Raw genomic sequence first — 26,656 nt, forward strand, 5'->3', positions numbered from 1 at the left:
ATGCTGCCACTGTCCTCTTTTTGGAAGCCCTTCTTTCCAAATTTGATCTCCAGTATCACTTTGATTGGAATGTCCAAATTATGCCCCTTATCGATCAGCTACTCCTGACTTTGATGAAGCTCCGACTGAATTGTGGCATCCTAGACCTTGCAACAAGGTTTAATTGCTGCCGTGCCACAGTCACCAACATCTTCACCACCATCAGCAGTGCATTGTATGACATTTTGTATGTCGGCATGATGTAAAACAACATCCCTTCCAGAGTCAAGAACCAAACATCCCTGCCAGATTGCTTCCAGCCATTTCCCGACTGTCGGATTGTGCTCGACTGCACTGAAGTGGCCGTCTCCAACACAGAAAGACTGGACACCCAGAGTCATCTGTTCAGTCATTACAAAGGACGCACCACACTTAAAGTTCTGATCGGTGTGGCTCCCAATGGAGTTATAACCTTTGCCAGTGACCTATATGGTGGAAGTACCTCGGACAAGGTGATAACAGCTAACAGCTGACTGCGGAGTACTCCAACAGCTAGAACCAGGTGACATGGTGATGGCAGATAAGGGATTCACTATTCGTGACATTTTGCCTGAGGGAGTTTCACTGAACATCCCAACATTCCTTGTCAATGGACAGTTCACAGTGCAGAAAGTTAACCACAACAGACTCGTTGGCAGTGCAAGGATTCATGTCGAGCGTTCCATACAACGTCTGAAAACGTTTGACATTTTGACCTACATCCCATACCAGTATAAGATGCATGTCAACAAGATCCTGAAAGTATGTGTTTGTCTTACAAATTCACGGAAGCCCATTCTCCGTGAAATAGCATGAATTGTCTGTCACAACATTTTCAAGTGTCTTTGCTTAAATCATTAGAACAATGGTTGTGATTTGAAAGACACCACACCAATTCATGCCTGAAACGGAAATCCTTAAAAATAAATGTCATGGTTGTACTCATGTCTTACTCATGTCTATATTTTTGTCTGTCACATCAAAATCATTCAGTTTAAGCCACCATCAGTTGGATGTATAATTGAGGGAATTACTTGGACATACACTTTGACAGGCTAGGTGCAAAACAAGCTGAACTAGCAGACAAAAATTCACACAGTCTTCACACAGTTGCTCCCACTCCCAGTCAGTTTATTGTTGAATGAAATCCTGTACTAGAACAGGTCATGAATGCAGGGTCAATACACTAACCATTTTACATTTCTGACAGAATGCGAGGTAGGAAACAATCCTTATAAAATGTTTCTAGAATGTTAATGTTGTTAGCCCATGCTGGGTCTTTATGGATGAGCAGGATTACAAGGTCAAGAGAAGTCCACACCACAAGATGACAACTGTTGGCTCCTGTCAGGTGCAGATTGCCCTGAATCTGATGCCAGTGGTTGTGGGTTTGCTTGAGCTTCAGTAAGCCAGTGACTTCATCCAGTTCTAGAAAAGTCATTTTTCTCCACTGCCTGCAGGTTGGTCTTGGTTCTGGCTGAATAGGGACATTTCACCTCAATGATGAAGTCATCGGCCACCATCCCATCTGGAGAGCCACCGAGCAGGCCGCTGTCAGAAAGGAACACTCCCCTCTCCTGGATGGTCACACCAGTGCGCTCCATGTATGCCTGCTTTGCCTTTGGCTCATGGAGGACTCCCCAATCACAAGCCTGGGGGCAGGGAAGGAAAAAGGTGTAATCTTGAAGACTATCCCTGCATTCCGTATTGCATACATCCATACTAAAAGACACAAAAGTGGTGGCTTTGCACACTACAAAATCTGACTGGATGTAGTATGCATTCCTATACTCTAGGCATAACACTGACATAGTAGTATTAATTATTTATACATTCATGTTTTTATTTAGTCTTTTCAAATACAATTCTATGTATACCGTAAAACTTCTAATAATAGCCCAGGCGTTTATTTGCTTTAATCACTGAACTCCCCCTGCCTTTATTGGGGACAGGCCTCTATTTGAGACAGGCCTTTAATTCCTTTAGCACAAAACTAAACTAAACTAACTGCTGCTTCTCTTGAGTTTTGTTCAGCAAATTTGACAACTAACATGATTATTATGATCGCTTCCGAGGTTTTTTTCCCGTCTCTCTTGTTTACCGTGTTACCGGTAAGTCAGAATGAATTAACGTTTTACTTTGTTGTATAACATTTATATCTGTGTAGGACATCAAAACAACTTAAAACTCGCTCAAGCAGGCGACCTGGTGGGTTTTAAGAGGTTTTATACATCAAGATAATTTTTTGTAAAATCCAGACCAGGCCTCTATTGGAGACCTGCGTTTGTCAAAACATGTAGCCACACCAGGCTTTTAAAAGAGACCTGCGTCTATTAGGGACCCTGCTTTTATTGGAAGTTTTACGGTAGTATGGAAGTATGCTTCAATTAAAATCACTTAGTGCCCACCACTTACATGAGATCCTTGTTTAAGGTTGTATTGGCCAAGCAGGGTTTTGAATAAGGGAGGGTAAGAGTTCCGCTTCACTGCTGCAAACACCAAACCGAAGTTGTTGGCTGTGATTCTTTTCTGGCGATATGCCGTCCTGTTAAAAGAAAACCATAACAGTTAACCTCATGCCACTTGCAACACAGGTGCATTTTGTCCATGTAGCACACAGGGATGTTTCCAGCACTAATGGAGAGAAAGCTAGTCAATACTGTACACCTGAAATCAATAGAGACTATCTTTGTATGTATCATTACCATAAGGCATTCTTAGTTTGCCCAACTGTGGCTCTCTCAATGGGTTCTTTCTCGTGTGGGCTGACCGCAAGCAATGAACGCACATACAGAGCTTTGTCCTCTGCATTGCCATAACCTGGGCTGGTCACTACCCCATCAAAAAGGTCTTGATAGGGACGGTCTAAATTTGAAGTAAAACAGACAAATATCATGAAATTAGACAGAAAATGTTGGTCAATGATGTTCAGTAAGACATGGACCACATATGTTGTTTGGCAACACAGTACAAACAAAATACATTCAAAGTGTGTTTGATGTCTGATTTGCAATGGTTTATATCTATTGGTATCATTGTCAGTGGGAAATGGTGTGGTGGGATAACAATCAAACTTAGCTAATTTGTAACTGATTTAATGTAGTGTACTTGTCATGTTTCTAATATAGCAGGACGTGACAAATCAAAAATACAAAGGACAGAAGTCAAACCTGAGGTATTTCTGTTGCCAAAATCCAACCCAGACCTGTAAAAACGGCCCAGCTGTGCCAAGGAGTTCAGTGTCCATTCTCTGTCCTCCTGGGTGACAGGTTGTTTAATTCCAGCTGAAATAATAGCATAAAAGGGTTAATAAAATAGATTATACCATCTCCTTGAAACCATCTCCTATCTCACATAACTGCTGTCAGTAGCATCACCATTCATTTATAACACTAAAGCCAGACAGGGCTTAGCTTTTAGTATTCAAAGAAAACTTAGGTAGGATCATGATTTTTCTGCAATAATAAAACTGCAATCATGATTGATAACTCTGAATTAATTTATGTACTGACCTTGAGATGTGGAAGGTGCAATCACAGACACCCTCTTCGCTGTGACCTCATCTGTTTTGGGTGCCGGGGCCCTCTTCCACACACACTCCACATCCATGCGGGTTAGGTTCTTTTCAACCCAAATCAGCAGGGCTGCTACATGGTGACACTTGGCCCTCCTGATAGCACAAGAGCAGGTACTTGCCTTCACCTCCTGTCCCTCAACGTGTATCTGAGTGAAAACAACTAAGCTAGCTAACCCTCGCCAAACCCTAAGACAGCTAAAAGACAGTCAGCAACGCCCCGTGTTTACATTAGCTAGCTAGCCAACACCCTTACTTTCTCATTTAGACTTCCACCTGACATTGAACTAACTGTTATTACCCTATTTGAATTATAGGAGTTAAGACCCTTTTGAACAGACTTTGGGATGTCAGTAAAGTAGGCTGTCACTGTATAAAAGGTGACCGGTTCCTGTGCTGTTGCCATTGTTGTTTACGTGACCTAAAAATGCTAATGGACACGGAAGTGATTCCTAACGATTCTTTACGTCACACTAGCCATCCGGATAAAGTAAACAGTATTGGTCCAAGTACAGAACCTTGTGGAACTCCATGACTAACTGAAGTATTTAATGAAGATTCATCGTTAACATGTACAAACTGCGAGCGATCTGATAAATATGACCTAAACCAGCTTAGTGCGGTTCCTTTAATGCCAATTTGATGCTCAAGTCTCTGTAAAAGAATATTATGGTCAATGGTGTCAAATGCAGCACTAAGATCTAATAATACAAGTACAGAGACAAGTCCATTGTCTGAAGCAGTCAGAAGGTCATTATTAACTTTAACCAGAGCTGTCTCTGTGCTATGATGAACTCTAAATCCTGACTCTGAATCCTCAAATAAACTATTGTTATGTAGAAAGTCACACAACTCTTTGGCGACTACTTTCTCCAGAATCTTAGAGAGGAAGGGGAGGTTAGAAATCGGTCTATAGTTGGCTAAAACCCCTGGGTCAAGAGTGGGCTTTTTAAGAAGGGGTTTAATTACAGCTACTTTAAAGGACTGTGGTACATATCCTGATAATAAAGAAAGATTAATCATATCCAGTAAAGAAGTGCCAATTAAGGGAACAACTTCTTTAAGCAGCCTAGTTGGGATCGGGTCTAATAGACAGGTTGATGGCTTCGATGTAGAAATTACTGAAGTTAACTGATGAAGATCGATAGCAGAAAAACAGTCTATCCAATCCAATCCAATCCACTTTATTTATATAGCACGAATTTAACAAACACAAGGTTTCCAAAGTGCTGCACAAAAAGATATACAGAATAAATAAATAACACAATCGAAGATACACAATAAGAGATAAAAGCAATAAAATAAAATAAAATAAAATAAGTAAAATAAATAACAGAAATAAATAAAAAGCACTGCCCACACAAGATAAAAATATGCATGTGTACACATAGAATCAACGCTCTACATGGTATCAAAAGCCGAAGAGAAGAAGTCTAAATATATATCTAAGTTTACATTAGTTAAAGTCCCTGAACTTGGAGAGCCACTGATAACTGTTGATGGCAGTTGGTGATTAATTTTCTCTCTAATAGTAATAATTTTATTATAGAAGAAGCTCATGAAGTCATTGCTACTTAAGTTTATGGGGATATGTGGCTCAATAGAGCTGTGACTCTCTGTCAGCCTGGCTACAGTGCTGAAGAGGAACCTAGGGTTATTCTTATTTTCTTCTATTAGTGCTGAGTAATAGGCTCCTCTGGCATTACGGAGGGCCTTTCTATAAGTTTTAAGATTATCTTGCCAAATTGAGCGATATTCTAATAATTTGGAAGAGCGCCATTTCCTTTCAGATTTCCTTGTTTTTTGCTTTAATTGGCGGGTTTGGTGGTTGTACCACGGTGCTAGTCTCCTATGTTTCAATAATTTCCTTTTTATAGGAGTGATAAAGTCTAAAGTTGATTGTAGTGAGCCTGTAGCACTATCGACAAGATTATCAATTTCAGAGGGACTAAAGTCGTTATAGGACTCTGTTAAATTCAGACATGGCATTGAATTAAACACTGAAGGAATCTCCTCCTTAAATTTAGCTACAGCACTGTCAGATAGACATCTGCTGTAGGAAGTTTTGCCTAATGGCTTATAATCTAATAGTATGAATTCAAAAGTTATTAAATAATGGTCAGATAGGAAAGGATTATGTGGGAAGACTATTAAATGTTCAATATCAATGCCATATGATAAAACAAGGTCAAGAGTGTGATTAAAACAATGAGTTGGTTTATTTACACTCTGACAGAAGCCAATTGAGTCTATTAATGATATAAATGCATTACTAAGGCTGTCATTGTTAACATCCACATGAATATTAAAATCACCTACAATAATTACTTTATCTGATTTAAGGACTAAACTTGATTAAAAACTGTCCAGGAGCGCGGTACACTATAACAAATAGAACTGGCTGCAGTGTTTTCCAGGATGGGTGAGAAGGACTAAGAACAAGGCTTTCAAATGAGTAATAGTTTAGGGTCAATTAAAACGCTCAAATTATATATGGCTGCTACTCCACCTCCTCGGCCAGTGCCTCGGGGAACATACTCCTCGTGGGACAACCAGGTCTCGGCAAGACAAAGTAAATCAATATCATAATCTGATATTAATTCATTCACTAAAACAGCTTTAGAGGACAGAGACCTGATATTTAACAGTCCACATTTCATTCTCTTATTTTGTGCTACTGAGGAGTTGGTTTTAATTTTTATTAGATTTTTATGTTTAACTCCTCTTGTTTTTATTTCTTTAATAATTTAGGTGGTCGGGGGACAGACACAGTCTCTATGGGGTTTTGGGTGGGTGACTGTTCTAAAGAAAGCGCAGAGAAGTGTGTAAGACAGCAGCTCTGCTTCCTGGTCCTAACTCTGGACTGTCAGGTTTTAGAAATAAACTTCGCCATATTTCTAGATAAGAGAGCCGCTCCATCCAAAGTGGGATGGATGCCGTCTCTCCTAATCAATCTTTCCCCAAAAAGGCTTCCAGTTATCAATGAAGCCCACATCGTTTTCTGGACACCACCTCGACAGCCAGCGGTGGAATGACGACATGCGGCTATACATGTCATCACTGGTCACATTGGGCAGGGGTCCAGAGAAAACTACCGAGTCCGACGTAGTTTTATCAAATCTACACACCGACTCCACATTAATCTTAGTGACCTTCGATTGGTGTAATTGGGTGTCATTACACCCGACGTGAATAACAAGCAGCAGAGGAAGAGGGAGAAGCCATCGTTGAGCGTTTAAATGCTAATGAAGCTAGCATGTGTGAAAACTTTGTAATTTTTTAGCGAAAAGTCGCAAAAAGGAATTGGCTGCGAGGGCTTAAGTAGAACTAGTCTACATTTAAATGTTAAGTGGGTAAATAACCGCTGTAACAAGTAAAAATATGTTTTTAGCGTTCACTAGACAGAGCTACAGCAGCAAATACTGTACACAGGAACAGGAAGTTAACTGGAAATTACGCTTACAGTTGCATGTCAGCACGTGTCAGCTTGAACAGTGTAGGTTTAAACCCTGAATGGTCCAATCCCCCAGTCTATCTCACTCAAACTAACTGAACCCTAGTCTTCAAGTGGTTAATTGTGGGGGGTACTTATACACTTGAAATCAGTGGGGTGGGAAAGCAACTGGTTAACCAGCGACCCTCCTAGAATCCACTGAGGTGTTCCCAAGCAATGCTCTACCCACGTTTACCACTACACTACAAAAGCAAAACCCAACGGATTCCCTAAACAGAACCAGCTGTCTAAAACCTAACAGGGGAAAAGGACTCCAAAAAAAATTAATTGTCCATTTACTAAGAACACAGACTGCAACAAAAACGAGCTATGAGAGCTTCCCATCTTCAAAAACCAAAACTCAAAAGTCTATGTGCATCTCCCAGAACAATTTACCCAAGTGAACAAATGGCACCAAAACAAAACACTTCCACAATGTTAAACATCAGGAAAGGCAAAAACAATTGTCACTACTACAAACTAAGCAAAAAAAACTACCAAACTATTAGTTTTTGACAAGCCTCCACTTTGTCATGAACCTGCTCTAGGCTTGTGACAAAGGAGGGAGACCATGTTATGTCTGAAATGTGCAGTATTGTGGCCTGTTGGTCTATATGTTATGCACCGCGAGTGACAGGTTACTGTGCCTTTAAGGCTCACAGCGGTGATGTACGGCAGGGTTGGAAAATGTAAGGTGTGCGGCAGGTCAGTAAAAAACGCAACACGAACGGAGCTACACGGTGTGGTTATTGAGTCCTATACAAACATAATAGACCACACACAGAATTTAAAGGTTTTAAACAAAAATAAGTTTAATTAAACAATATTCACAATAACAAATTATCATATGTATGTGTACGTCAATGAGGTCAGTAGTGTAATGTGTGTGTGTGGAAAATGGTAATGCATATATCCAAAGATTGTATCAAAACCAAAGACAGCAACAAACCAAGAACCTGCCGGCTGGAAGAAGAGAGAGCGACTGATCACCGATCAACCATTTACAAAGAGCAGCAATCAGGAGAAACCAGGTGTAGCCCATGCCATGGCCACACCCTCTGCCACTGTGTCTCCTGTGGAAGACCCAGACCAACCAGAGGGGGGAGGGGTCATCACATCAATAAGATTGGTGGGCTCTGACTCCTTTAACCCAGCCTTAAACACCAGCAGTGGACCCACTAAGATTTAAGATTCACTTTCATTAATCCCCTATTGGAGAAACTGTATTTTATACACAGACTGAAATGCACACTGTAGGGCTTGTGGACATTGTGGCAAACAGGGAGAGAGTAGGTGGAATGATGTGCTGCCACGTTAGCAACACCCCCATGAGCAGTTTCTTGGGTGTCTTTCTCAAGGCAGGGCACAGGAGGTGAAACTGGCACCTCTCCAGCTACCAGTCCACACTCCATATTGTGGTCTTTGGGACTTTGCGACCCTCCTGTTCCCAAGCCAAGTCCCTATAAACTAAGCTACTGCTGCCCCTAAAGAACATAGTGGTTCTACTGGGGCTCAAACCCAGAACCTTCTGCGTGTAAAGCAGACGTGTTAACCACTACACTATGGAACCAGCTGTGATGAAAAGTTAGACACCTGGTCAGTCTCAATGACTCTGGGTATGCCAAACACAGATATAAATTGTGTCAGCGACCTAACCACACACCTTGCAGTAATTGTGCGCAAAGGATAAGCTGCTGGATATCTAGTTCTTTGACACATATCTGTTAGCAAATACTGTCTTCCAGACCTCGCCTGGGGAAGTGGCCCCACACAATCAATGATCAAGTCCTCAAACCATTGACTCATAGCTGGAATCGGCTGCAACGGAGTGAGTTTAACAACCTCATTGGGCTTACCAGTTAGCTGACAAGTACAACAGTTTTTAATATGCACAGAAACATTCTTTTCGAAATCATCCACACGGACTCTGAACCGGTAATCAAACTCCTCGTTTTTGTTGTTTAGCAACATGAAGAGCTGTCTGCGGTGAGACACTACATGTCTCAGGAGGGGAGACTTACAGCCCGACAGCACTTTTCTTATTGGTGACACCACCTTTCCATGTCTGGACAGTTCTTTAATCAGGAAATCATCACTGATGAACGGAGGAACGTTTGACAGAGTGATCCTTGTAGCCGGCTGTATCAGCGGAATCACCGGCTCAAACATCCCATTCACCGTAATGCCCGTCTCCACCAACCTGTTCACCTGTTCTACCTTCTCCAGGAACAGGACCACCGCACTGTTCATCAGAGCAGCGGACTTCACAGCCTAGAGAAAACGCTGCTGGACGCCATACCGATGCCTCAGAGCGAGGCTGACAAACAACAAACAAACAAACATTAAACTAACCAACAAACAACCAAAGCAACAGCAAACTAACACAACTACATTCACAAACACAACACAACGAAAATATACCGAAAGAAAGAAATAGAAATAGAGAAAAACACTCAACTTCATCCAGCTCTTCCACTCACAGAGAGAGAGAGAGAGACAGAACAGAGGTAAAGACAGAGACATTTCACAGTGTGAGTGTATTATAACACACTGGTTGTGTCAGTTGCAGTACTTCAGTACATGTGAACTGGGTCACTGGTTACTCAGAATGAATTTAAACTCCAGCGAGGACCAGCAGGTTGCAGCACGTGATCCTTTGTCCTGAAACCATCAGTCACTCAGAGGACAGCAGCGGTGGAGAGTAAAGTTGGAGGTACTTGTACTGAACCAATCAATAGTCTGGATGGTCTCCGGTGTCTTTCATTAATGCACACACGTTTTATTGATCATTAATTAATTATAAATTACATAAAATTCTGACAGAGTTTGTGATCAGAAGATAAACACAACAAAAGATCTACACATAACGATTTGAGGTTAATTTTAAGGGTCCTTAATTGTCAGATTGATGAAGATACATGGAATCAAATTGTGGCTGATAATGGTAACTATATCAAAGAAACTAAAGGTAAATTGACTCAATATAAAATTTTACACCGGTATTACTGGAAACCATGTAGAATTTTCAAAGTAGGACTAATAAGTACCAACACATGCTGGAATTGCAAGACAGAGATGGGCTCATTCATACATCTCATGATAATAAAGTTGTGTGTTTGTACAGTGATAATACAGTTGTGTTTGTACAGTGTTAATAAAGTTGTGTTTGTAATGTGTTAATAAAGTTGTGTGTTTGTAATGTGTTAATAAAGTTGTGTTTGTACAGTGATAATAAAGTTGTGTGTTTGTACAGTGTTAATAAAGTTGTGTGTTTGTACAGTGATAATAAAGTTGTGTTTGTACAGTGATAATAAAGTTGTGTGTTTGTACAGTTAGCATTAATGGGGATTGACAGTTAAAAACTACATTGATCAGATAAATGTATAAAAAGACAAACACACAGCTCTCTTTAGTGGAGAGAGACAGTTTGGCCACAGCTCTTTAACAATCTCTGCAGCTCCTACAAACGGATCATGAGGAGAACCCTTCACTGTAACTGGTCCTTTATCACAGAACGTCAGGTTCTCCCTCAGTCGCCCAGCATCAAACTGCAGAACCTGAAACAGAACCACAACCTGAACCACAACCTGAACACAACCACAAGCTGAACAGAGCCAGAACCAGAACCAGAACAAGAACAAGAACCAGAACCAGAACCAGAACAAGAACCAGAACCAGAACCAGAACCAGGATCAGAACCAGAACAGAAGAAGATGACGAGCTAACAGTGGATGTAGACTGTGATTAGAGGAAGTTAACTCTGGTTGTATAGAAACGTCCCAGACAAAGGTGTGTTGGGACATTTCCATACATTTGGTAGAAATGTAAATATAAAGGGCAGCTTTGTTTGATCACAGTCAGATAAAAACACGTCGTACCTGTCTGTCCACATGCAGGACCACGCCCACATTATCCCAAACATAGAACTGGTGAGGTTTACACGCCTCCCTCACCACCATCTGCTCTTCATATTGTCTGTGGACCAACTTATATCTGACAGAAACAGGAAATATTTCAACGTTCTCGTTTCAGCTGTGTTACACATCATTGACAGATTGAAAGGCAGAAGGCTGGAAACAACAGCTGGAAACAACAGCTGGAAACAACAGCTGCAAACTACAGCTGGAAACAACAGCTGGAAACTACAGCTGGAAACTACAGCTGGAAACAACAGCTGGAAACAGCAGCTGGAAACTACAGCTGGAAACAGCAGCTGGAAACAACAGCTGGAAACAACAGCTGGAAACAACAGCTGGAAACTACAGCTGGAAACAACAGCTGGAAACTACAGCTGGAAACAGCAGCTGGGGGATCTAATGTGCACTGTAAAAAACAATATTCTGGTCATTTTCTAGTTTTTATCTTTAATTTCGCATAAAATCTTGTGTAATTTTTTGTCTTCTTAATGTTTAATTAAATATATTTACACTGTAAAAACGATGCAATGAGCTATAAATACAGGGGAACACTGTTATAATACAAATAATCAGGCTTACAGCAGAGTGCTGTTATTATTTGATTTTTCTCTTTCTCTGGCGAAAAAATATATTTTAAACTTTTTATGTGAAAAAAAGTACATTTTCTTTAAATAAGCATTATTTTTATGATTGTGGATTGATGATTGGTGTGAATTCACACTGTATTTGTGTAATTGAATGAATATTTCCATGTTTATAAAACATACACAGGAAGAACCTGTAAACGTACAGATATTTTGGTGGGATCAGTGGAGAGAGGAAGCAGCGTCAGGCAGAAGATAACAGTCAGCAACAGGACAACCAGACAGGAAGCAGACAGCAGGTGTTACAGAACCTCAGTGCTCAGTTCCTACCTGTGTGTCTCACACATGGCCTCAGACCTCCAGATGAAGTGTCCGTCTCTGTAAGTGCACACAGAGTTTGGGTCGTCAGTCAGCAGAGGAAGGTCTGAGAACAGCTGCTGATTGGCCGGGCTGTGGACCAGCACCGCGTACATCACTTCCTGTTTGTACAGGATGGTCCTGAACAACCTCATGACGGGTTGAGCACCGGAACAAAACTGGAGACAGTAAGTAGTTTGTTTAAAAAGTGTTTTTTTTAAAAAGCAACCAAAACCACTAATAATAATAATAATAATAATAATAATAATAATAATAATAATGATAATAATAATAATAATAATGTTTTTTTATGTAAAAATTAATTCATAGTGAAGTCTTTATCGATCAGTCATTATCCATCTACAGACGCAGCACCAATAGTTGTCCAGCAGATGGCGCCATTTTGACCATCAAATTCTCTGAACAGTGAAAAGAGGGTTTTCCTTTCATTTCTGTAATTTGTATCTAAAAAATGCATAAAAAGCATCACAACATGCGACACAGTGTTTTACAGAAGCTGCTGTGAAATCAGGACTTTTAGGCCACAACAATCCTTGACTGACCCTGATAAACCCCAATCTGACCCTCAGTACCTGGTCTCTGTAGGCCTTCAGAACCTCCTCCAGGGGGAAGGTGAAGCGGTACGAGCCCAGCCTGGAGGACTCCATGAAGACTGGGGAGGTTGCAAACTTCTCCAGGAAGCTCTGCTGCTTCTGGGCCTGCTCCTCTGTCCGGTCTGGGTAGGTGGTCTCCAGGAGCCTCCTCTCAGCGGACCTTATCTCATCAGATCCCACAACCAGACTCCACCACAGCAGAGAGCCATCAGCCGGGTTCCTAAAGCCACCGTCCCTCCTGATCCCACGTAATCCAGCTTGGTCGGTGTCGTGTTTCAGATGAGACACATGAAACTCTGGTCGGGGGTACGCTGGGATGTGGTCTTTGAAGAGGTACCGGTTTTTCCAACCTTCTTCTTCTGCTTTCTTTCTCAAATCCTTCAGTTTCAAGTGCAGACCTTTAAACACGAGGTTGCGTCCTCTCTGGTTGAAATGGCTCGTCATGCTCAGACTCAGGACTGATTTAGAAGTCTTCAGTGTGAGCTGCAGCACAGAGAACTGATCTCTGATCTCAACAGGGAAATTCATTAAAACCGCACCCATTAAAACCACACCCAGGTCCAATGAGAACCTGGATGGAGCATCAGCTGTCACACACATTTGACCGAGACCGAACTCCTTATAACATTATTTACAGAGACCCAACAGTTCCAACCATGAGCAAGACCTTGGAGATAGCGGCAAGGAAAAACTTCCTTTTAAGAGGCAGAAACCTCGGACAGACCCCGACTCTAGGTGGGCGGGGGAGAGAGAGAGAGAGAGAGAGAGAGAGAGAGAGAGAGAGAGAGAGAGAGAGAGAGAGAGAGAGAGAGAGAGAGAGAGAGAGAACTTCATGAAATTTTACAGAAGTCCAGCTGGTTACATCCACGTTCATGTTTCTGCATTTATAAATCTTTTAAATTACTGTTTGTTTTTATTTAATATAATTTGACAATACTTTGATCAATTATACCGTTTATTGACTTATAGAACAGCTGAGGTTGTGCAGATTTGAATCAAACCAGTGGAAGTTAAAACACTTCATCGTCTGAAACAAGGAAATTAGTTTTATTTGAGTTTGAGGGTCTAATAATATTAAGAAATATCACATTTTAACAATTCGTAACGTGTCCGTAACAACACTTAACTCTAGAAACACAAGCTAAAGGCCGTCATATGTCCACAGTCTGACTGTCAATACAGGATCAATATCATCCATAAAGATACAGTGTCTGTCGGCCATTTCAATCACCAGAGTCACATAATGACACACACAGAGTTTTGGGAGCTAAAATTAGTGTTTTTATGAAAGGAGTCTGTTGGAAGAGTTCAGGTCCCCATCAGAAAGTCTTTAATTCAGATCAGAATCATGTCCGACGTCCTGCTGTGATTCTGTCTGTAGCTTCCTGTCTAACAGCAGACTCTACTTCCTCTCATCCAACCTGTTATTTGAGTCCCATCGATTGTATCAGAGAGCTCACCTGTGACAGACAGCAGAGATAAAGACCCAACCGACTCACATTGTGTGGACCTTTAACAATCACACCTTTAGTGGCTGAGTCTGACTTGTGCTTTGGATTCAGTGCTGTAGAAATAGAGTTTATAATCAGACCACAGGGCGAACCAAAGCCCCTCCAGGATCTTCTTTTAGGAGCGTTGCCTGAAATGTCTGATCACAGCAGATAAACTGCAACACGAGGGGACGTGACTGATTGGAGGGTCAACATGAGACGTACACCAGGAAGTGAGTTTGGAGACATATGACTCAGCGTTTTGTGCAGGAAACTGCAGTGATTGGTTGACTCTGTGCTGGATCGCAGGTTCCTGGAGAGTCTGCAATGTTTCCACCATCATCTTCCTCATCATGAGTAAACTAAGGCGACTTTGTGCAAGCTATCTTTAGCTTTGTAGTGCTATGTCATTTATTGTTGGCTAAAATAAACACCCTTTTATTAGGAAACTGATGTTAGCCAGCTAACAATGTAACCTGCCAATGGAGGAAGCTAGCTGACAGTATTTTGCTAGGTTAGCAATCAAGCTAACATTATCCAGCTAACAGCCCAATCAGACAATATGTTCCACTAGCTTAGCAGTAATGTTAGTTTTGACTTTGGACTCTGTGTTGGACTCTGTGTTGTGGACTCTGTGTTGTGGACTCTGTGTTGTGGACTCTGTGTTGGACTCTGTGTTGTGGACTCTGTGTTGGACTCTGTGTTGTGGACTCTGTGTTGGACTCTGTGTTGTGGTCTCTGTGTTGTGGACTCTGTGTTGGACTCTGTGTTGTGGACTCTGTGTTGGACTCTGTGTTGTGGACTCTGTGTTGGACTCTGTGTTGTGGACTCTGTGTTGGACTCTGTGTTGGACTCTGTGTTGTGGACTCTGTTGGACTCTGTGTTGGACTCTGTGTTGTGGACTCTGTGTTGTGGACTCTGTGTTGGACTCTGTGTTGGATACTGTGTTTGGACTCTGTGTTGTGGACTCTGTGTTGTGGACTCTGTGTTGGACTCTGTGTTGGACTACTGTGTTGGACTCTGTGTTGTTGTGGACTCTGTGTTGGACTCTGTGTTGTGGACTCTGTGTTGGAGTCTGTGTTGAACTCTGTGTTGGACTCTGTGTTGTGGACTCTGTGTTGGACTCTGTGTTGGACTCTGTGTTGTGGACTCTGTGTTGGACTCTGTGTTGGACTCTGTGTTGGACTCTGTGTTGTGGACTCTGTGTTGGACTCTGTGTTGTGGACTCTGTTTTGTGGACTCTGTGTTGTGGACTCTGTGTTGGACTCTGTGTTGGACTCTGTGACTCTGTGGACTCTCTTTTGTGGACTCTGTGTTGTGGACTCTGTGTTGGACTCTGTGTTGTGGACTCTGTGTTGGACTCTGTGTTTGGACTCTGTGTTGGACTCTGTGTTGATACTTGTTGGACTCTGTGTTGTGGACTCTGTGTTGGACTCTGTGTTGTGGACTCTGTGTTGAACTCTGTGTTGGACTCTGTGTTGGACTCTGTGTTGTGGACTCTGTGTTTTGGACTCTGTGTTGTGGACTCTGTGTTGGACTCTGTGTCGCCCACTGTTGGCACTCGGGAGCATAAAGGTCACAACCTTTGACCCTCATCCTACATAGAGACACATAGAGATCAGTCCACAGGCAGCAGAGGGACAAAGCTACACTACAACCTGTTCACTGTCTGCTCACACACACTGATTATTATAGACAGACAGGATTCTGTCTCTATCATAATAATGCTAACTGACTGTTGAATATTATAACAGGTTCCAGGTTATGATATCATGCTAACAGGCTGAGGCTAAAGCTAACAGGTTGCAGCTGTCATCGACTCTGAAGATCAAAAGGCTTTATTGAGTTCACTGATTGTTTTTGACTTTCTCATTAATTTTTCTTCATCAGGATTTAAACCAAAGTAAAAAAGTGAATTTGCTCTGGTTGTTTTCTTTGTGACTTGATCTCAGAGCAGTGCGATGGATAATATTTGAGGGAGGAAGAGGAGCAGAAGAGTCAGATGATGAAGGAGAAGATGGAGGCTCTGAGCAGTGAGATAGCAGCTCTTTCAGACACAGTCAGAGCCACAGAGGAGGAGCTGAGAGGCTGCAGTGAAAAGAGTCCAGCAGCGCCCCCTGCTGGAGGATCCACAGCTGCCCTCAGGAGCTCTGATAGACGAGGCCAAACACCTGGACAACCTGACCTTCAACATCTGGAACAAGATGAAGGACATGGTCTCCTACACTCCTGTGATTCTGGATCCAAACACTGCTCATCCAGAACTCGTCCTGCTGGTTTAAGTCATACTCATCAAATTGTTCTCAGTTTGTACATGTTAACGATGAATCTTCCATAAATACTACAGTTAGTCATGGAGTTCCACAAGGTTCTGTACTTGGACCAATACTATTAACTTTATATATGCTTCCTTTAGGCAACATTATTAGGAATCACTCCATTATCTTTCACTGTTATGCAGATGATACGCAGTTATATCTATCAATTAAACTTGTTCCCAGTATACAAACAATAGAGGGGCAGTTATTGCTATAGATATATACATTTGTGTATGAAGTGAGGCTGTGATGGATTGTTGATATTAATGACAGTCTGAGAGGAAGCTGAATATGTATGTGTTGATGTCAGCAACAAGTTAATCACAATCAGCCCACTGGGAGCTGAAATAGGAACACTTCTGGTTTAGAAATGGATTCAGGGTCCTCAATAACCCCAAACCCACTCCTTTATTGTACCAATCAGCCAATCAGCTGCTGAGATATTGTCCATACAGCTGTTTATTAATGCTAATGATGCTAATTGTCCAACATATGCCAGTTAGCATCAGTGTAACAGCTGGAGACCCAGACTGAACAGTTCTATCATTAAACTTTACAGTGGGGAAATATTGTCTGACAGTAGTAAAATGAGGAAGTTCAGGTTTGTTGTCAGAAAGCACTCATAGGAAGGATACATGAACTCTAACTGACTCAATCAAATGGGTCAATAAAGAAGCAGAAGACTTTATTAAAGACAAAGATATGTCAAAATTGTAACATCTTTTCAATAAGCAGTCTCTTCTCTCCAGCTCATATTCAAGTATTAAGGAACATTAACAGCCTCCAGTTAATCAGAGGATAGAATTGACACTTTCAGATGAAGTGAATGCAGGTCGGTTCCGACCCTCTCCAGTGGAACCCCATGGCCTCAAAATGGTGGAAATGAATATCAGTTATTTTTGGACATTGTTAAAGTGATTCTTACACTCTCCAGTTGTAAAGATGTGTATCCATCACACAACAAATAAAAACAGTTTGAACATTCCATCAACTAAAATGTGCATAATCCATTACGTCCTGACCTGGAGCCGTTTCCTTGACATTGTGTTGAAGCTCATTAGCGGTGGTTGTTGGTCTTCAGTCTCCTTCGCTAGGCGAGCTCTGGACTCCAAATCGAAAGCAGAGAATTAAATAGTTTGTTTTCACCACCAACAAAGCTGTCTTCTGTTGGATCATTAGAAGACTGAAATACATTGGCAGCTCCCAAAAGTCTTTTGATGGTAACGGCTGCTGACTGCATTTATATAATAAGAAACAGAGTCATTTCAAGAACCTTTATAATCATTAATAATAACTATGATTCATTATTATCTGTGTTTGTGGTGTATGAAGCAGTCTACAGCTGTCTTATGAGACCTCCTATAGAAATAAAGTCGACTTTACACTGTAAAAAACAGTAAAAAACAGTAATATTCCAGAAATACAGGAAAATAACAGTAATTTTCTATAATTAAAATATAGTTTTCATTATTAATGTTTAATTAAAGATAAACATTAAAGAAGAAATTAGCTATAAATACAGGTGAACTCTACTATAATACAAATAATCAGGCTTACATTTACAGCAGAGTGCTGTTATTAAACACACATTTGATGTCAAAGAGAACACACCAGCATACATGCACGATGTGAGTCATGTAATTGATGAATGCAAAAGCCTTGTGACTTACCTCAAGAAGTCCAGTACCGTTGTACACCTCCCACACGCCGCCATACAGGAATGTGAAACACGGTGGAACAGTAAAGTTGCAATGATGCAGTCAGTCAGCAAACAGTACCGTGAAATCCAACAAGCCATGGAAGAGAAAGATCAGCTTGACAGACTGGATGGCATTCAGCTGGACGTGTTGAACACGATCACTGAGTTGTTGTTGCTTTTTAAAACTGCGAGTGAAGAGCTGGAAGGTGACAAGTATCCAGCTATTCAACTAGTGGTGCTTTGATTTTATAAACTGTAGAAATACTGCGAGCCGCAATATGGTGACCCGGAGTACATGGTTTATATCCGAGCATGGGCAATGCAGCTCTTAAACGAGAAATTGTCCATCGGCGTCACCCACAAGCTTGGGACGTTTCTTTGTCCATATTTCCAGTCCCTCAAGATGTTTCCAGCTGAGGAGAGAAACGCTGTCCACGACCAGGCCAGACGACTTGTCAGGGAATTTGACAGAGTGCTTACACCACCCCCAGCAGGGGAGCCAGATGCCACTGTTCAAGGTAGGTAGCGCTAGTGACTATAATAATAAACCTAATAATAATAGGCCTAATAATAATAATAGGCCTAATAATAAATACTCTATAGGCCCAATCTTATAACAGTGTATTAATACAATGGTTTATTTATCAACAATTTCCTACGGCGGAATAATGTAAATCAAAATAGTGAAACTATATCATTCCATTTTATTTTTTAGTTGAGGAACCTGAGAGAGCCAAAAGAAAAAGGGATGAGTTCAGCGAGTGGGAGGATTATGGTGAAGAAGATGGCGAGAAAGACGAGGTTCAGCGCTACATTGACAGTCAGTTCTTGTGGGATGGGGATGATCTTCTAGGTTTCTGGGAGTCGCAGTCAAAGGGCTTCCCTCTGCTTGCTAAGGTGGCAAGGATGATTTTCTGCATCCCAGCAACAAGTGCATCGAGCGAGCGGACATTCAGCTCAGCTGGCTGGGTGCTCGAGTCCAGGCGAAACAGACTAAACCCCGGCACAGTTGATGCCATTCTTTTTTTGCACAGTGCTGCACGTTAAATGCCAATGCCTTCATGAAAATATCCATATGTGGTACAGTTTATAATTCTATTATGTGCTATAAGAAACCTTTAGAAAACAGGTGTAGCCTGTAGGTGTACGCTCTGTTTTAGCCTATGTGGTTAATATGTTCTTTTATTTTTTATTGCAAATAATACCTACACAAATGCAAATGTGTTGCATATGCGCATGTGTAAGTGTCCATGGGTGCGTGTGTGCACATAAGCCTGGAGAGTCACTTCGTCTAGCCTCTCAATCAGTGCCTCACTTCACATGGTGTCATCGCGATAACACAGCAGGTTGCCATGGAGACGTCCCTGATCGGGTCCTAAACAGAGTCAACTATCTACAGGTGTCCGTGTGGGAAGGGAGGGAGGAATAGGGCAGAGCGTCTCACTGCAGCGATCTCCTGGAGGAGTTGTTCCAGCAGCGGCCTTGACACGACTTACTCTGATTGTCCATTCTGGTCTTCAAATCGATTCATTCTCCTTTGCAAAGGCGAAAACTTCTCCAAGATGTTATCCATGTTGCGGTTAATGACCACAGTCTGAGCATTTACAGCTCTATCCAAGATGTTTTCCATGTTGCGGTTAATGACCACAGTCTTAGCATTTACAGCTCTATCCAAGATGTTTTCCATGTTGCGGTGTATAACCACCGTCAGTGCGCTGACAGCTCTTTCCAAGGTGTTTTCCATGTTGCGGTTTAGTCATGGGGAAGACTGCTCACTTGACAGTTGTCATTGACACCCTCCATAAGGAGGGAAACCACAAAAGGTCATTGCTAAAGAAGCTGGCTGTTCACAAAGTGTTGTATCCAAACATATTCAGAGAAAGTTGAGTGGAAGGAAAAAGTGTGGTAGGAAAAGGTGCACAAGCAGCTTGAAAGGATTGTGAAGCAAAGGCCATTAAAGGACATATCCAGGACATGGTCTACAACTGTCCTCCTGAACCAGAGACAACGTCAGAAGTGTTACCCAGGCTAAGGAGAGAAAGGACTGGACTGTTGCTCAGTGGTCCAAAGTCCTCTTTTCAGATGCAAGTAAATTTTGCAATCCAGGTCCCAGAGTCTTGAGGAAGAGTGGAGAGGCACAGAATCCAAGTTGCTTTTAGTCCAGTGGGAAGTTTCCACAGTCAGTGATGATTTGGGAAGCAATGTCATCTGCTGGTGTTGGTCCACTGTGTTTTAGTCCAAAGTCAACGCAGCCAAATGTCTACCAGGACATTTTAGAGCACTGCTTCCTTCTGCTGACAAGCTTAATAGAGATGCTGATTTCATTTTCCAGCAGGACTTGGCACCTGCCCACACTGCCAAAGGTACCAAAAGCTGGTTTAATGACCATGGTATTACTGTGCTTGTTAGAGAGAATCTAGGGTGTATTGTCAAAAGAAAGATGAGAGCTTACAGTTCTAACAGCTTACAGTGCTCACAGCTAACAATACTAAAAGCTAACGGTGCTAACAGCTAACAGTGCTAAAGGCTAACAGTACTAAAGACACACAACACTGACATTAATATCAGGATTATTAAAGTTCATGTGAGTTGAAAAATGATCTTTTAAGCCTTTAAGATCACATACTCAGTCACATTGTTCCCATATTTAACTACGTCTGAAAAAAACCTTCACAAAAACATTTCTTTGTATTATGATATAAAATACAATTATTTTGTCTTCCTGTAAAAAAACAACTTTATTTTCACTGTAAAAAAAAAAAAACACCGAACTAGAAGATCTAAAAGACTTTAGTAAAATCTAACTTTGACTTTATTGAGTTCACTGATTGTTTTTGACTTTCTCATTCATTTTTCTGTAACAGGATTTAAACCAAAGTAAAGCAGTCACAGAAATATGAGTGAAAGTGAATTTGCTCTGGTTGTTTTCTTTGTGATGTGATCTCAGAGCAGTGTGATGGATAATATTTCCCTTTAAAATGAGACACAGCAGTCAGCTGACAAAGCTCCGCCCCTTAATGACATCACCTGAGACCAACCAGGAAACAGGTTGTTCCTGTTCAGTTCTCACTGAGGACAGACACACAGACGGACAGACAGACGGTAAGATTTACCTTCATTACAAAGCTGTGACTTTAACTGACACATTTTATATTCTTCATGTTGTTGATGGTCTGTTCTGGTTGTTTGGGATTAATTCAGATTTTGTGTTTGTTTATTCTTAGTTATGTTGTGAATTGATGCTAATTCAAGATTAGTGGGTTGTAATGTATTATGCAGTCATTCATAAGAAGAGTTTAAGTATCCTGAAGTATTTCAACCTGCTGCTGACTGAAAAAACTCTCAAAGACTCAAAGTCAAAGTAACTGAGACAACGAGAGAGAGAGAGAGAGAGAGAGAGAGAGAGAGAGAGAGAGAGAGAGAGAGAGAGAGCGCGTGCGTGCAACAACTACACTAATAGTAGTGACTGATGATGAACCTGACAACAGCAACAATGGGGGACAATGAGCAGTGACAACAGCAACCGTAGCTATAATATTAATAACAATAATATCAGTGATATTGGCAATGGCAATCTAGCAGGACCATGGTAGGAGGCTCCACCAGGATCCATGAGAACCTGCGAGACGAGAAAGCACAAGAACTCCGGGGAAGAAGTGGAGTTAGTAACATGCATTAAAGGGACATGAATGAGTGCAGAAAGAGAGAGGAAGAGAGTAGCTCAGTGCACCATGGGAAATCCCCCGATAGTCTAGGCCTATAGCAGCATAACTAAGGGATGGTTCAGGACTCACCTGATCCAGCCCTAACTATAAGCTTTATCAAAGAGGAATGTCTTAAGCCTACTCTTGAATGTGGTGAGGGTGTCTGCCTCCCGAACCACAACTGGAAGCTGGTTCCACAGGAGAGGAGCTTGGTAACTGAAGGCTCTGGCTGCTGTTCTACTTTTAGAGACTATAGGAACCACAAGTAGCCCAGCATTCAGAGAACGTAGTGTTCTAGAGGGGTAATAGGGTACTATGAGCTCTTTAAGATATGAAGGGGCCCTGACCATGAAGAGCTTTATAGGTGAGGAGGAGGATTTTAAATTCAATTCTACATTTTACAGGGAGCCAGTGCAGAGAAGCTAGTACAGGAGAGATGTGATCTCTTTTTCTAGTTCCTGTCAGTACTCGTGCTGCAGCGTTTTGAATTAATTGGAGCGTTTTAATGGACTTATTGGGGCAACCTGATAATAAAGAGTTGCAGTAATCCAGCCTTGAAGTAACAAATGCATGGATTAGTTTTTCTGCATCTGTCTGTGATAGGATGTGTCTAATTTTTGTAATATTACATAAATGAAAGAAGGCGGTCCTAGAGGTCTGCTTTATGTGGGAGTTAAATGACAAATCCTGATCAAAGATAACTCCAAGATTCCTGACAGTGGTGCTAGAGGTCAAGGTAATGCCATCTAGAGTAACTATATCTTTAGACAATGAGTCTGAGGATTTTGGGGCCAAGTACAAGAATTTCGTTTTTTTCTGAGTTTAACATCAGAAAATTGCAGCTCATCCAGGATTTTATGTCCTTAAGACATGTTTGTAATTTACATAATTGATTAATTTCATTGGGCTTGATCGATAGATATAACTGCGTATCATCTGCATAACAGTGAAAGTTAATGGAGTGATTCCTAATAATGTTGCCTAAAGGGAGCATATATAAAGTAAATAGTATTGGTCCAAGTACAGAACCTTGTGGCACTCCATGACTAACTGTAGTATTTATTGAAGATTCATCGTTAACATGTACAAACTGCAAACGATCTGATAAATATGACTTAAACCAGCTTAGTGCGGTTCCTTTAATGCCAATTTGATGCTTGAGTCTCTGTAAAAGAATATTATGGTCAATGGTGTCAAATGCAGCACTAAGATCTAATAATACAAGTACAGAGACAAGTCCATTGTCAGAAGCAATCAAAAGGTCATTATTAACTTTAACCAGAGCTGTCTCTGTGCTGTGATGAACTCTAAATCCTGACTAAAAATCCTCAAATAAACTATTGTTATGTAGAAAGTCACACAACTCTTTGGCGACTACTTTCTCCAGAATCTTAGAGAGGAAGGGGAGGTTAGAAATCGGTCTATAGTTGACTAAGACCCCTGGGTCAAGAGTGGGCTTTTTAAGAAGGGGTTTAATTACAGCTACTTTAAAGGACTGTGGTACATATCCTGATAATAAAGAAAGATTAATCATATCCAGTAAAGAAGTGCCAATTAAGGGAACAACTTCTTTAAGCAGCCTAGTTGGGATCGGGTCTAACAGACAGGTTGATGGCTTCGATGTAGAAATTATTGAAATTAACTGATGAAGATCGATAGCAGAAAAACAGTCTAAATATATATATATATGTAGAGTGGAACTAAACTTGAAAAATGGGATCCCCAACAAAATCCTCACCACGGGGCACCCACTTCCTCACCAAAATGCCATCCTGAAGCAAATAGCCACTGGCAACATTCTCCACCTCGTCAGCTGGCAGCAAAGACCCAAACAGTCCCTCCAAGGATGGGTCAGCTCTCTGTTCATTCTGCTAGTCACTGCGAGACACAGACAAAGGAAAATCAGGTAAATGTTGCACATTAATCCCAACCTCTGCATCTGCCCTAGGGTGGCCATTTGTCCAGCTTCAGGCCGGACAGTCCTGCTTTAAATGCCCTGTCCGGCTGCAGGCGCAGCCTTAAGCAGACACTCATTTGTTCTCCTTTTGAGACAGTAACAAAAAAGGTCCGCCTTTTGACACATTACCTCGTTAGTTTATTACTTATTGGCTAAAAATGTGTGTCAAAATAAGTAATTTCATTGGTTACATTTTCGTGTGGTGACCTATCAACACATGACTAATTTTAATATTCAAATGAGCCGCTCACACTTGCTACCACCAGGCTGTCAATCAAACTCTCAGCGACAGAGAACGTAACGTGAGCTAACGTCGGTTGTTGGACTGAAATTCTGAAAATGCTTATACTCATATGTATAGGCAAAGTCTATACATCTGAAACAGAAGGTGCTGCATTTTTTTACCCTTTATCTATCCAGATAAAAACTATAAGAACAGTTTCTGTATGACGTTTATTAGACCTATGTAATCTGAATTGGAAGGGCATGTTGTCATGAGCTGTATCTTGTATATTCATTATTAGCTATGTTTTATGTGTATGCACCTTTATGTTACCAGAGTAACTACTGAAGGTGGTGACATATCCGCCCACATACGTCTGCCAGCCAAGTCGTTATCAATCCCTTCCACAGGTAACGCCGGTCTCACAGCAGCAGGTACTTCACCCTGCACCAATTCACAATCCAGACTCATGCCATGCACTGGGACAGGCAACTCATTCAACCCCATCCCTCACATAAGTATTCTATCCGCAGTATCAGTCTTCTCAGAGAATGGCAAAATAGACTCCAGAATTTAGGAGTTGACAGCCCCTGTGTTTCTCAAAATCTTAACATGTATCTTAGCATCACTACCAACCTGCTCTACAAACCCATCTCTAACAAACAGCAGTTAGGACTCCTCAAGAACATGAGCCATCCAAGGATCTACATTTCCACCTTGCCACACGCCCACATTCACAGAATCAGGAACGCTTGCAGCCAGTGCAGCAGGTTTTACATGACCACCTCCAACATGCTTCTTCTTAGCCCTGAGCATCGGGCAGTCTGCCTTCCAGTGGCCTGCCTCCCAGCAGTAATTGCACACATTGTCCCCTTTTTCAGGTGCTCCACGGGACCCTTTACCTGAAAAGACCCCAAGTCGTCCAGGCAACCTACCACCACCATCTTTTCCTACCACAGGCTCCCGCAAAGGCTCACTGGGTCGATGTTTATGAATGAGTACATACTCATTAGCCAATGCTGCAGCCTCAGCAACAGTTGTAACCTTACATTTAGTAATGTATGTGGCAACCCGACTGGGCAGAGAGTTTTTAAGGACCAAGTTACACAAACTCTCAAAATTGTCAACATCTGAAGCCATACACCAACGATTGCAGTGATTAGTCAGCTCCCTTGAAAACTCCATATGAGTCTGACCCTTTTTTCCCACATCCTAAATCGCTGACGATATGCTTCTGGAACTAACTCATACGCCTTCAGTACAGCAGCCTTGACTGGTTGATAAGTTAGATTATTGCAACTTAACGACGAATCGGTCCACACACTGCAATAACAAAACCTGCTCTGAGTCTGACCAAGTCCTTGCTTCTGCAATCCGCTCAGAGAGAAAAACACATCTGGATCCCGCTCATTAAATTTAGGCAAGAAATGCAAATTACTAACAACATCTGGAGACCCTGACCACAAAGATGAACTTTCATCCCGTCGCAACACATCCCCAGAAAGCTTACCATCTCTGACTAGTCCCAGTTTAGCAGTTTGCAATGCTATCTTTTCCTGCTCTCTCCTGCTGCAAAGACTCAATCGCCACTTGCTTTTCCGCCTCCAACTTATGCTTTTCTATCCGAATCCATTGCCTTTCTTGTTCTTCTCTGTTTTCTCTTTATCATGAGATAACTGCAATAAAAGCAATTATTTCCTCTGCTCAAAGGTTAAGTTTCCTGATGAGACTAAAAGTGACTGTGCAGCTAACGATGGAACAGGCCCCTCTAGCTCAGCCACCAGCACCCCTTTCTCAACTTACTGCAGTTTTACCAAATGCTTTACATTCTCAGTCTATCACCAATCCCACTTAGATCAATGTCATATTCTTCTAAATATACAGGACCCCAGCAGAAGAAAACACAAGTACTAACAGAAATCATTGCATAAGTCAACTAGTGCACAAACAACACTAATGGTGTCCCCAAAACTAATGTGGAAGTCCCACTCTACCTAAACTGTCTATCCACAAACTAAGCTACCTCACTGAACCCTAGTCTTGAGATTAGGCTATAATGGGCTATTTAAACACTTAAACCAATAGCCCGGTGAGGCACCCAGCAAGCTGGTTATTCACCTGAAAGCTATGGATGTTTCCCTGAGACAACTGCTCTAACCACCCACCACACAGAAAATAACAAACTTAAAAAATAAATCAACAAGCCCAAATGGACCAAAACATACCATACTAGAGGACCAAACAATTAGCTCCTGCCTTCCTATTCATGTCAACAACTCATGGGACCAAACTTTTGTTTGAGTATTATAGAATTTCACGCACTGCAGTGCTCCCTTTTGGTTACTTCAGCAGCAACAGTTGCAGAGCAGGGTATTTCTCTTTGTGCAACTAGACAAGATAGAGAGCACATGGGCTTATCTCTCCTGCCGCAGTTATCTTTGGCATTGTTGCCTTGGACATTATTTGTCCATTAGTATTATTGAGTTATAAGTTTTCAATGTTATTTATATCATATATTTGCTCTGTCTACATTTTATTTCTAATTCGGATTGCTTCATTGGTTGCTAGCATAGCTGTAGTAGTAGTTAGTCCACTGTGAAGCAGTTTTTATGTTATGTACAGTGTTATGTAATAATGTAATAGTATTGCTTAAATATTGATTTATGTTTGTATTTTGTGAGACAATTAAAGATAGAACTGAAACTGAC

The 26,656-nt window shown here is 41.5% G+C and overlaps 3 protein-coding genes, 1 long non-coding RNA gene and 1 other non-coding gene across 6 annotated transcripts; 1 reads left to right on the plus strand and 4 right to left on the minus strand.

Moving 5' to 3' along the window:
- Positions 1-1,123: 1,123 nt before the first annotated feature.
- LOC127360489 (uncharacterized) lies at positions 1,124-23,533 on the minus strand. Its single transcript, XM_051394928.1, has 6 exons — positions 23,088-23,533; positions 3,531-4,401; positions 3,189-3,302; positions 2,724-2,883; positions 2,434-2,563; positions 1,124-1,670 (listed from the first exon to the last, which is right to left on the minus strand). Exons 2-6 carry the CDS (start codon positions 3,625-3,627, stop codon positions 1,437-1,439), a joined length of 735 nt encoding a protein of 244 aa, XP_051250888.1. The 5' UTR covers positions 3,628-4,401; positions 23,088-23,533; the 3' UTR covers positions 1,124-1,436.
- Positions 8,583-8,655, minus strand: trnav-uac (transfer RNA valine (anticodon UAC)). Its single transcript has one exon. It is a non-coding gene; the product is annotated as a tRNA-Val (tRNA).
- Positions 10,266-13,028, minus strand: LOC127360487 (uncharacterized). Of its 2 annotated transcripts, XM_051394924.1 has the most exons (4): positions 12,537-13,028; positions 11,917-12,122; positions 10,964-11,078; positions 10,266-10,642 (listed from the first exon to the last, which is right to left on the minus strand). In XM_051394924.1, the coding sequence occupies exons 1-4, from the start codon at positions 12,999-13,001 to the stop codon at positions 10,457-10,459; spliced, it is 972 nt and encodes a 323-aa protein (XP_051250884.1). In that variant the 5' UTR covers positions 13,002-13,028; the 3' UTR covers positions 10,266-10,456. The 2 variants fall into 2 exon arrangements, with proteins under 2 accessions (XP_051250884.1, XP_051250885.1); XM_051394925.1 differs by lacking the exon at positions 10,964-11,078 and having other exon boundaries at positions 10,467-10,642; positions 12,537-13,025.
- On the minus strand, positions 14,438-19,808 carry LOC127360375 (putative uncharacterized protein DDB_G0290521). Its single transcript, XM_051394768.1, has 3 exons — positions 19,561-19,808; positions 15,202-15,357; positions 14,438-14,916 (listed from the first exon to the last, which is right to left on the minus strand). Exons 1-3 carry the CDS (start codon positions 19,806-19,808, stop codon positions 14,601-14,603), a joined length of 720 nt encoding a protein of 239 aa, XP_051250728.1. The 3' UTR covers positions 14,438-14,600.
- On the plus strand, positions 21,064-26,655 carry LOC127360495 (uncharacterized). Its single transcript, XR_007883762.1, has 2 exons — positions 21,064-21,166; positions 24,830-26,655. It is a non-coding gene; the product is annotated as an uncharacterized LOC127360495 (long non-coding RNA).
- Position 26,656: the final 1 nt, after the last annotated feature.

The sequence above is a fragment of the Dicentrarchus labrax genome, unplaced genomic scaffold, assembly GCF_905237075.1.
Source record: "Dicentrarchus labrax unplaced genomic scaffold, dlabrax2021, whole genome shotgun sequence".
Lineage (NCBI taxonomy): Eukaryota > Metazoa > Chordata > Actinopteri > Moronidae > Dicentrarchus > Dicentrarchus labrax.

Excerpts from the sequence above, each read along its gene's own strand:
- LOC127360375 (XM_051394768.1), bottom strand. The coding sequence starts at position 19,808 with ATGGAAAACACCTTGGAAAGAGCTGTCAGCGCACTGACGGTGGTTATA. Across the intron at positions 15,358-19,560 it reads GACCAGAATGGACAATCAGA|AGTCCACAAAAGAGAGTCCA; the intron begins GTAAGTCGTGTC and ends TCCACAACACAG. Across the intron at positions 14,917-15,201 it reads GTCCAACACAGAGTCCAACA|GAGTCCACAACACAGAGTCC; the intron begins CAGAGTCCACAA and ends CAGAGTCCAACA.
- LOC127360487 (XM_051394924.1), bottom strand. The coding sequence starts at position 13,001 with ATGACGAGCCATTTCAACCAGAGAGGACGCAACCTCGTGTTTAAAGGT. Across the intron at positions 11,079-11,916 it reads GCCATGTGTGAGACACACAG|ATATAAGTTGGTCCACAGAC; the intron begins GTAGGAACTGAG and ends TGTTTCTGTCAG. Across the intron at positions 10,643-10,963 it reads TCCTGCATGTGGACAGACAG|GTTCTGCAGTTTGATGCTGG; the intron begins GTACGACGTGTT and ends GTTCTGTTTCAG.
- LOC127360489 (XM_051394928.1), bottom strand. The coding sequence starts at position 3,627 with ATGGATGTGGAGTGTGTGTGGAAGAGGGCCCCGGCACCCAAAACAGAT. Across the intron at positions 3,303-3,530 it reads TGCACCTTCCACATCTCAAG|CTGGAATTAAACAACCTGTC; the intron begins GTCAGTACATAA and ends CTATTATTTCAG. Across the intron at positions 2,884-3,188 it reads TGGCAACAGAAATACCTCAG|ACCGTCCCTATCAAGACCTT; the intron begins GTTTGACTTCTG and ends CTTCAAATTTAG.